At 41.4% G+C, this 11,591-nt stretch overlaps 1 protein-coding gene across 12 annotated transcripts in view; it reads right to left on the bottom strand.

Moving 5' to 3' along the window:
• Positions 1-11,591, bottom strand: part of ptprub (protein tyrosine phosphatase receptor type Ub) — a 252,566-nt gene that overhangs the window by 129,190 nt on the left and 111,785 nt on the right. For all 12 annotated transcript variants that reach the window (XM_037537140.1, XM_037537134.1, XM_037537133.1 and 9 more), the window contains exon 3: positions 6,459-6,730. In XM_037537140.1, coding sequence (XP_037393037.1) covers positions 6,459-6,730 — 272 coding nt within the window. The remainder of the gene's footprint in view (positions 1-6,458; positions 6,731-11,591) is intronic.

Genomic DNA, 11,591 nt, shown 5'->3' with positions numbered 1-11,591 from the left:
ACACAAAAATCATCAATGGAAATCAAATTTATTAACCAATGGAGGCCTGGATTTGGAGTCACACACAAAATTAAAGTGGAAAAACACACTACAGGCTGATCCAACTTTGATGTGATGCCCTTAAAACAAGTCAAAATGAGGCTCAGTATTGTGTGTGTGGCCTCCACGTGCCTGTATGACCTCCCTACAACGCCTAGGCATGCTCCTGATGAGGTGGCAGATGGTCTCCTGAGGGATCTCCTCCCAGACCTGGACTGAAGCATCCGCCAGCTCCTGGCCAGTCCATAGCTTCAATGCCTTCATCTTGCAAGAACTGCTGACACACTCCAGCCACATGAGGTCTAGCATTGTCCTGCATTAGGAGGAGCCCAGGGCCAACCGCACCAGCATATGGTCTCACAAGGGGTCTGAGGATCTCATCTCGGTACCTAATGGCAGTCAGGCTACCTCTGGCGAGCACATGGAGGGTTGTGCGGCCCTCCTAAGAAATGCCACCCCACACCATTACTGACCCACTGCCAAACCAGTCTTGTTGAAGGATGTTGCAGGCAGCAGATCGCTCTCTACGGCGTCTCCAGACTCTGTCACGTCTGTCACATGTGCTCAGTGTGAACCTGCTTTCATCTGTGAAGAGCACAGGGCGCCAGTGGCGAATTTGCCAATCCTGGTGTTCTCTGGCAAATGGCAAGCGTCCTGCACGGTGTTGGGCTGTGAGCACAACCCCCATCTGTGGACGTCGGGCCCTCATACCATCCTCATGGAGTCGGTTTCTAACCGTTTGTGCAGACACATGCACATATGTGGCCTGCTGGAGGTCATTTTGCAGGACTCTGGCAGTGCTCCTCCTGTTCCTCCTTGCACAAAGGCAGGGGTAGCGGTCCTGCTGCTGGGTTGTTGCCCTCCTACGGCCTCCTCCATGTCTCCTGGTGTACTGGCCTGTCTCCTGGTAGCGCCTCCAGCCTCTGGACATTACGCTGACAGACACAGCGAACCTTCTTGCCACAGCTCGCATTGATGTGCCATCCTGGATGAGCTGCCACTTATGTAGGTTGTAGAGTCCGTCTCATGCTACCACGAGTGTGAAAGCACCACCAACATTCAAAAGTGACCAAAACATCAGCCAGAAAGCAGAAAGGTACTGAGAAGTGGTCTGTGGTCCCCACCTGCAGAACCACTCCTTTATTGAGTGTGTCTTGCTAATCGCCAATGATTTCCACCTGTTGTCTATTCCATTTGCACAACAGCTGTGAAATTGATTGTCAATCAGTGTTGCTTCCTAAGTGGACAGTTTGATTTCACAGAAGTTTGATTTACTTGGAGTTATATTGTGTTGTTTACGTGTTCCCTTTATTTTTTTGGGCAGTGTATATAAATAAAAATAATGCATGGCAATGAGATCCTAATGCGTGGCCAGGACTTAGTAAGGCATGGGAATGTGATGATTAAGTCGTGGCCATGACTTAGTAAGGTATGGGAACGAGCTCACAACTTACTAAGTCATGGCCATGCATTAGGTTCTTGTTCCCACACTTTACTAAGTCATGGTCACCACTTAATCATCTCATTCCCACGCCTTACTAAGTCGTGGCCATGACTTATTTTTATTTATACAAGATGTCACCAGCAGGGCACCGTACTTTTTTCCTCTCTCCCACTATTTGTTTCTGTTTCTTTCTCTCTCTCCTTTCATATATCATCTTCTCACTCTTACTCTGTCCTTCTCATTCTTACTTTTTCTCTCTCTTTTCTCCTTCTCCCTATGTCTCCCTCTCTACCTCCCTCTCTCTGTCTCTCTCTGCAGAGTGTTGGCAGGATCTGTCAGTATTCAGGGGTGATGTGGGCTTTAAAGTGGCTGAGCTGAGATTACCAGCATAAGCAGACTGAACCCCCCCCATTCTTTCTCTCTCTCTCTCTCTCTCTCTCTCTCTAATGATTAGGAGGCTTTCAGACAAAGTCCAGCTGCAGTGAGCAGGGGAGAGGAAGAAAGCAGTACCAAGGGTACACAGACAGAACAGAAAAAAAAGGAAAGAATCGAAAAAAGAAATGAAAAGAACAACCAAAGAACCACATGCACTGAGGAGAGCATACCACTTTCAGCAGATGAAGGCCAAGTAAAGGTTTCTTGCCAAATTAGATTTTCCTCCTACTTTCCTGCCTACAGCGGTGTTAGATAGATCTAGCCTTTCCACTTCTACATTACACACAGTTTCCCCTCTAAACAGGCAGAATGGGATTATCTTCCCTTCCTCTTTGCTGGTACACTGAGGAACATTCTGAAAAAGGAGCCCACCTACGCTCTAAAGTAACCTTTTCATATAGGATCAGACACATGCGTGCATACATGCGTACACGCACTGCTGGGCATCAGTAAATATCACACAGCACACATACCCTCACACATGAGCACGAACACAAGATCAGGCTCATTCCACTGATTATGATCCTTGTTGTACCATTAGGATGAAGCAGAACACTGCATGTAGAGTCATTCCGGAGTCATTCAGTTAGCTTTGATGTTACATTATACAACCCTTTCACAGAGGAAAGACCAAGTAATGGTTGTACCAGACACTACCTGGAACTGATGGCAACTTTTGTTATCAGCATGTTATCCCTTATTCAGTGGCACAGCTTTCATAACTAAACCACAGGTTTAGAATGCAGAGACCTCTTAAGCCAATCACAGACAATAAAGCATGTCTGTTTAAATAGCTGCACTTTAAATGCCTAATTGAAAAGTCCTCAGAAATCCATTTTAAAGTGCTTCTGTAAAGAGCTTTTGAAAGAAGAGTCTGTCATGTGGTCCATACACTAGCATCAGAGATGAGCAGTGCATCAATTTAGCTACATGTACTTCAGGAACATTTTACTTTTACTTTTTGTCACTGCTGGGACAAAACCTCATATTTCCATCTTTTAGCATGTAAATATTTATGTAGACCAAAGAGAAGAACAGAGCCTAACAAACCTTGGTTCCTTTGCTGATACTGGAGAACTTCCACTGTAGTTCTAGAAGTTATTCAGAAAGTCAGTAGCTTTTAGACCTGCTTCTTTTGTACTTGTAAAGTTGTTTTGGAAAGGTACTTTTCCTTGAGTCATTATATCACCACAATAACACTTTTACTTGAGTTTGGGTTTAAGTTACACTACCCACTCCCTGCCTAGCACACTGGCATGAACAAAGCCAGACTCGGAGTACGTGAGCTCTGACTCCCACCCAGTTTCCCAGAGTGTGACTGAAGTAAAGATGTAAACTCATCAAGCCAATCACATCTGCTATAACAGCCATCATGTATGACCCTCTGTCTGTCACATATAATAATGTAATACACACTCTTTCACAGATCGCCCACACTGCCGGGTGTATCGGCTTACTTATTCAGAGTTTTAATGAGGAAACAGTGAAAACTGGTAGAAAAGCTTCTCCCGCAAACAGACTAGCAGAATGAACCACCTAGAATATTTCATAAGCAAAAACCAAAGGTGAGAAATTCTGGTTATATTGCTTTATTGCATTTTTACTTTGTGTGGGATTATGCTGTTGGGAGTCAGCTATCAATCACAGTTTGTGTGACACATAGACATGTGATCCCAATCAATCTGAAGCTGCATTCTCATCATTGGCATCTAATATATTCTCGTTACTGCCCCCACCTTTTACAGATGCGGCTTGGTGAGTGGGCTATTATTTACACATGAAGGTCATATCTTTTCACCGGCGTGGGAAAGTTAATTAAGTCAGAGGGATTGACAGTTCTCGATAAAACACACACTACTCAACCTAATTGCTTTTTGACAGCTGCGCACAGTTTGCAGAAAGGAGAAATTGAATTTATGGATGAAGCCCACACTGGACGCCTGCTTTTTACCCTATGACGGCCTACAGAGCCGTCAGGGCACCAGCCACAGGCACCAATCAATCATGGGACAGGGTGGAGGCAGGCCAGAAGCTGTCATGGTTAGGGATTTCATAATGCTTTGCTTTAACAGTAGTGCTGGGCTGCATGGGTGGTGATATGGGACAGTAGGGAGGTCCTCTAGCTGTTGAATGTGTTGAAGGCACATAGAGATTATCACAATCTCACTCAGACTGTTTATTTATTCTATGTTTGTAACATTTTTATGGAGAGCCAGTCTGCAGTAAGCGGCAAGTAAAGGCTACAGATACAAGTCTCAGTTGGTGGCTGTCATAATAATCCTCACCCATGTGTTTTGATCCCTTTATGCTTTCCAAATATGGAAATCCTAACCTCTGCACTGGACCACAGAACCAGTGGTCGCCTCTTCATGAAGACCTACTTTCATGCAGACTTCAGCTCCAATCAAAATTTGGGAGTAATACAACTGATCCAGCCAAATCAAATGGCTGAAGCAGGTGGGAGGCTGTGGTTGGGACTACCCTTTGTAGGAAGGTAGGTCTTCATGACCAGGGTTGGTGACCAGTTGACTACATCAACACTGCTCACTCGGTGTCCATACGATGCCTGTCCAGACCCTGTAGCATCAACCTACATGCAAGCCAAGATCAATGCTAATTAAAGAGAGCAGGGGGTGTGATTAATAAGTGGGTCACCCTTCTACTGTATTGTGTAATTCTTAGACTGAGGCCAAAGGTGATGTTAGTCATTAGTGGCGCTCTAATTGGACACTGTTGTGTTACAACCACCACGTGTCATCAAAACTAGATCAGTGGGTCTGAAGCACTGCTGCCAATCAAACTGTCTAATAAAGCTATACTGACCTCACAGTGGCAGTGCAGATCTTAACCCTGTAAGCCATAGTCATCATTATTTTCTCTGTGATTCCTTAAAAATCTGGGTGTTCTGCAATAAGTTCTTACATTCCTCGGTTTGTTAGTGACCAAGAACTTGTCTCTAACTCAAATTTGTCTACAAACTGCCATAATAGTATAAAACTGTCAAAATATTTATTGATGATAATAAAATGACAAATACAATATATATTGTTTTATTTGATATGGTGTTTGTCACTTCTCTAACAGACTGTAATACAAATTACAGGCCGCAACTAATGATTATTTCCATAATCAACTAATCACCACCTTCTGATTTTCATTTACCGATTATACAGGAAGAGGAAAATAAATATTAGTTTGTCAATTTCTTTGCATATTTAACATCATACACAAACTTTTATTTGAAAAAATACAAACATTATTCTTATTTATGCATAGTGCCCTTTCAAACACAAACCAACAACCCCATCTTCTACATCTTTTGCAAAATAACAACAGCAGTTTTTTGTGCTGCTCTCAAAGGCGATAATGAGTGTGAAATGTTCAGAAACAATGGAACAACACTAAGTAAATTTTACATAGCAGTCCAAGTTTTGTTGTAGAGATAGGCTAATTCTACAACACTGCATGTCTATTTAAATTATTCTCCTTCTAATGGTAAAGCAAAGCTGAATTAATGTATGTCTGTGTGGTTGTTATTGCCATGTAATGATATTAGCGACCACACAGAAATAGTGCAGTAATCAGCCATGTTAGACATACACATTCCTGAAATTCAACACAGCACAACAGCCTGACAAGAAAACGCCACCCTTTTAATGGAAAATCATACTTTAGCTGTGCAGTTGACTCAAACCATTTTAAAATCTAACGCTTCCCCACCAACCAATGGAGTTTACTGCTCTGTTTAATAAATTAAAACAGAGCAGAATATTGCACATTATTTTTTACTTTTTATTGCAGTTTTAGTATCTTGTATCTTGCTTATTTTACTCACCAGGCTGAGATTCTGTAGTGGGGTTCTGTCAGGTGAGTTTAGTTCGACACAGGAAAATGTCGTTTAAGATGTTAAAGTGAAACTATGGAGATGGGTATGGAAGTCCATTACCGTTTTCCTCCTCCTATGTTTCTGTCCAGATACTGACTTTTGAGTCTCAAAAATAAGTATTTTTTTCACATTTTCTTTCAAGTAATTATTTAAAAAATGTTGAAATAATTACTTACTTCATCAGAATCTTGACTTATGTACTTGAGATTTTATGACACTATGTCAAAATCAGTTATCAATTTAATTTCATGAAAGTGTGTAATTATGTTCAGGTAATACAGAATGAATATGAGGTTATTTCAAAATGGTAAGTCACTATTTTGATATAATATGTCTTTAGCTTGCCAGAGTGACTCAATATTACAATATACTAGGTCATTGCTTCAGCAGAGTACATCAATATTTGGACCTACTGCTGCCAGAAACAGAGAAAAAGAAATAAACACAGGCAGTTTTTTTTCTGTTATACCTGGCAGGAATAGGCATCCATTTGGGAGACTGGGGGGAAGAAAATGACGAAGGAGTAATAAGGCCACCAATCTGCATTTAAGGACTAATTTAAAACTCACTTATATTTTTCCCCCATTAATAAAATGTTTTGGGTCATGACTTCTGCCATGAAACACTGACTCAGACTGAGTAACATCCTCTTACCTGATACTCATTGGGCCAGAAGGTGCTGACAGCCAGCTCTACCTGGTGCCACTGTTTGCCCTGAGAGCCAGAGACGTTCCAGACGGGGATGCCCAGGGGGCCACCGTTCACCCGCACAAATGCCCGCAGCGTCCCAGGGCTGTGTCCATCCCGGCTGTACAGGAAGTAGCTGAACTGGACGCAGTGTGTGTCATTCTCACTGAGTGTCTGCAGCAGCAGCTGTGCTCTCTGGCCTGCAGCATGCTGAGAGGAGTTCACCATCATGTAGGAGCCTGCAGAAACAGGAGGACCACAGCACAGTGAGAGACAGGTACATCACATCACTGCTGTTAGTCATCATATAGCTAATGAGACTTATGCAAATGCGCACAGTTATTTAGAAATCTTATCTGACAGTGTAGAAATTGGTTCAGAGTCAGGATAACTCTATCTGAACAATGTAGGCTTTCCTTTCCTCGATAAATCAAAGCTATGAGACTAGTTATTAGTGAAGTGCTCTGACAAAGCAGATCATCTGAACAAATGTATCAGTTCAAGCATTTCAAATAATATGCACTTCACATTGGAGTGGATCTCACTTAAAAAAAGCAAAACATTAAAAACTGCATGCATTTTACTTTCACTTAGCTCACAGAGAACAAAAGGGACAGCAAGGAGAAAAAATGTAGATTTGAGATTATTTCTTCTGAGAGCATCTCTGGCACATTTGTGCTGTTTTCACTTATTCAAAAATGTTGCTTCCCATTCCCACTTTCCAAAACCCTTGTTTATCTATTAGTTCAGTTTCTGCAGTGCTTTTTCCTTATATAAGTTCAAGGGAACAACACGTTTGGCATCTCTCCATCTGTCTCATCACCAAGAACGAGAGAAGTGAAGCACAAGAACAGGACTTTCATCCAAGTGTAGTTAAAGCCTTTGACTTTGTAGAAAAACGTCAGGCTTTTTAAGACTATTGGCATATCTACAACCAGACAAAATGCACTTAATACATCCAAAAAGACAAGGAGTACATTCATTTTATGTGGGTGGTCCAGCAAGTTTCTGGATATTACTTAGAACAAAATGGTGATTACACATGGAGGGACAGTAGGACACTGAGGTCAGGGGCTCCATCTACAAGGAGATGAATGCTTTGGTATTACTGAGTGAGTTTTCTATTGATTGTTACAGTAGTTAAACACTGCTAACCGCAAAGTTAAATAACCAAACAGATTTTTTCATTTTCCTATCATTGCAGGGACATAAAGTATTTGCACACATACACACGTGCACGCACGCACACACACACACACACACACATGGCCCAGAGCCTCAGTCTCTCTGCCCTTACCTAATCAGGACAGACTGACCCAAACACCCTTCAAACCCACAAATGCTAACAAGATTAACACGAGCCTGCTGAGAGACCTTGTTTACCAACGCAGTGCAGAAGACTTCCATCTCCTTACTCCAAGGGCTTTGGGGTGATTCATGGGAGAAATATGAGACAGCGACCAGACAGTCCTTGTTGCCTTGGTACCAGAAGGGTCTTTATTTTGTCTGATAGAGAATTAACGGTCAGAAGGACAGCAAAACCTTGTTAAGAGCAAGAGCAAAAACTTTCTTCAGTAAAGGTTAACCATGTCCAATTGACTGAATGAACTGGAAACAGGATATTTCACAAAACACTCCAGCAATGTGCATCTACCAGAAAAAACAGACAGGTGCAAAACAGAGGCGCAGAGATGTACATAGTTTATCTCATTGACCTCGTATTCTTTGTATGAAGGTTTCAGACAACCTGATCATGCTTTCTGGTTAACCTTTTGCATTTTGTATGAGAAATAACAATAAGTTCATCTGCACTTTTATGGGTTTGACCAATCAAGGACCATTAACCTATTCATGTCCATGTAATCAACAAATACATTTAGCATAATTTATTTGAAAAAGTCTACTAAATATGTCAAATATTGACAATGTAAAAAGCCGGGCAAACTGTTTGATGTAAAATCTTGCTTTTCTCCCCAAAAATGTAGTTCAACCAAAATGCTGCCTTGTTATTTCATTTAAAGTATTTATGTGAGCTGAATAAGACAGGATAAATTGCTTACCACATAAAGTTTTATTTGTGGTCAGACTGAAATGACAAACTATTTTTTATAGCATATAATATTACTATTTTTTTTTTTGTGATGTTTTTATTCACATTACAATCCGGCTTTCTTCTGTTCTGCTAAAATCAGTAGCCCCATGTGACCAAATGACTGAATTTAATATGATGAATGAGGCTCAGTGAACATATGAGCCAAAAGAAGTGTCCAATATCAGACACAGGCATTTAATGATTTTAAACAGGAGTCTCCAACCTCATCCGCAAAGCGTTGGTGTGGCTGCAGGTTTTTATTCCAACAAAAGAGTTTTTGATCAGTTTTGTGAAGGCCGAGACCAAGTGATTAAACAAGTGGGATCAGGTGTGCCCTTACTTTGGAATAAAGGCCTTACTGGCCCTTTGTGGGGAAGACTGGAAACCCCTGATTCTGGATTAATATTTGGAACATGTTTGTGATCACATAGTAAAAATAGAAGAGCATCAGTAAAAATTAAAGTTAGCATAAAGTCAACATATCCACATAGCACATAAGCTGCATATGAATGCATGTCTCTTGCATAGTCTTATTCTCCCAAGGCATGTTGTTGAAGCATGTTCACATGGGACGTGGGGCGGCACGGTGGCGTGGTGGGTAGCGCTGTCGCCTCACAGCAAGGAGGGCCTGGGTTCGATTCCCCAGCCGGGCGACCGGGGTCCTCTCTGTGTGGAGTTTGCATGTTCTCCCTGTGCCTGCGTGGGTTTCCTCCGGGTTCTCCAGTTTCCTCCCACAGTCCAAAAGACATGCAGTCAGGTCAATTGTGTAAAATGATCAAATTGTAAGTTGCTCTGGATAAGAGCGTCAGCCAAATGCTAATGTAATGTTCAAAACTGTTCTTCAGTGAAATATTAAACACAAACCTGTGAATCTTCACATTAGACATTAATCTTGCTCACCATGTTTCACGAACTCCTTAACTAATTCTGGTAATGTTGCAGTTATGACAAAACAAAAACGTTTTTTAAAAAACAGATAAATAAAAAAGAGTCGCTGCTGGTTTTATCTTGTCACAGATCCTTGTTTGGTGGGGCATAAAGAACATTGAGACTTAATCAAAACTGAGACTTCTGTCTCAGTGGGACCGCTTGATAGAAATGAAAGATAAATAAATAAGAAATACTCCGAACACCACAGAGGTTTCCAATCTGAATGATTTCAACATCAGACACTACTGAAGCCCTCTCTGATAGAGCCACTTTTTGAAGAAACATGAAGAGATGCTGACTTGATGAAGAGAGAGCAGGTTTTCTGTCTGTCAAGGCAGCTGCTGGGCTTTGGTGTTGCAATCTGTAATTTGGTTCCTGAAGGGTTCCTGGAGACAGCAGGGCAAATGTCACTCTCCACCACTGTGCCCATTACCACCCATGCTGAATGCTGTATGACTTAGACTAGAAACCAGAAAAAAAAAAAAAAAACAGTCCAAAAATTCCAACCCATCCTTAAAGTCCTAACCGATCAAATGGCACAACTGGGCGTGCATGCAAGGAAATTGCAAGAAAATTGCCTTCTCTGAAGAACAGACAAGCACACCTTGTTGCAGGATTGAACCCAGAAAGCAAAAGTCTGGCCATTCTGAGGCTGTCAGATCAAGTGTAACTGACTGTGAAGTGACACTCAAAAGCCCTGATGCAGGAGGATGGACTGCGCTCCTCTGCAGCTTGGACAGGTTCCACAGACGAGTAAGACAGAGCCCAGAGAAAGCAAGAGGGCTCCTTCCCTCAATGGTGAGCAGGACTTCCTAAACTGTTGGATCTGCATACATTTGACTCATCAAAGCTGCCCTGCATTTAAGACTTGTGAGCAGCCATTGCAAGGCCTGGTCCTTCAGATAGAGATAAACAGCATACAAAGCATTAAGACATCCTTGAAAGAAGCCTTGTAGAGAAGTGAGTTTAAAGTAAATGCTCTTGCAGTGAAGTATAGGCTGCTCAGCTGTCTTTTTATTGCACTGACAGTCAGATACCAGATATAGAGTCACGAAAGCGAATGAAACATACTTTGACACAGTTCTTTCCAGTTTGACAGGCTGTGAATTCAATTTAGGCACAGGACTAAGAATCAAAAGCTCAAAACAGCAGTGCTACCTTTGTATTCGTAAAGCATTCAGAGTCAAAGTAACATTATGAACAAACAGGAAGAAGAGGAGATATACTAGTATAACCACCCGTGTATTGTTACTATCATGTTTATAGTTCCTGCTTTTTCTTTATTTATGTTTACATGCAAGCTTTCTGACAGCAAGACTATAATGACTTAGCCAGAGCAACAATGATGACCATGAAATAATAAAAGTGTGATTTTCTGTTTCACTCCCTGTTGCAATACTTTTGTAATATTGCGACCCAGCATTACTTGTATCTCACTGCTTGTCAAGACAGGTTATGTGTAGTGGATGAGGAAATAACAAGACGATACAAATGCTACAAATGGCAGCAAGCAACAATGATCTACTTTTGTCAATAAAAAATGATTCATCAAGCAACTGAAACATGCTCCTCAACCTCATCTTTAACAGCAGTAGATGAAATTTCTCTCAGAGTACTTTACTTCTGTGTTTCCAACAGGTCCTGACACCTCATTGATGTTCAGAAATAAAGGGCTGAAGTGAGGCATGGACAATACACAGCACTTTATGCATTAGCAGTCATACATATTCAATTATAACCCTTGTTTCATCACATTACATGACTGTGGAACATTACTTTTCTGAGGTGAACAAAGGTTTGTGTGAAATGGAGTCATTTCTGCTGCTGTCTGACACCTTCACTTTGGAGAGAATCATAAATAAAAAGAATCGTGTCCTACTTCTCTGTTATTAATGCAGTGAACTTGTAACCTTATGTGTTCCCTGGGCTGTTTTGTTGTTGTTTTTTTTTTAATAATGTTAGAATCAATTAGTTTCTGTGATGACTTACAGTGTGAGCTGTGAACTACATTTAAGTTCCAAAATCTTACAGGGTCCATATCCTACATTTTGTTTTGTTTTATTTGACTTCTCCCAAGT

This window comes from Pygocentrus nattereri, chromosome 3 (genome assembly GCF_015220715.1).
Source record: "Pygocentrus nattereri isolate fPygNat1 chromosome 3, fPygNat1.pri, whole genome shotgun sequence".
Classification (NCBI taxonomy): domain Eukaryota; kingdom Metazoa; phylum Chordata; class Actinopteri; order Characiformes; family Serrasalmidae; genus Pygocentrus; species Pygocentrus nattereri.
Note: the sequence above shows the minus strand (reverse complement) of the source record. Positions and strands in the feature narration are given on the sequence as shown.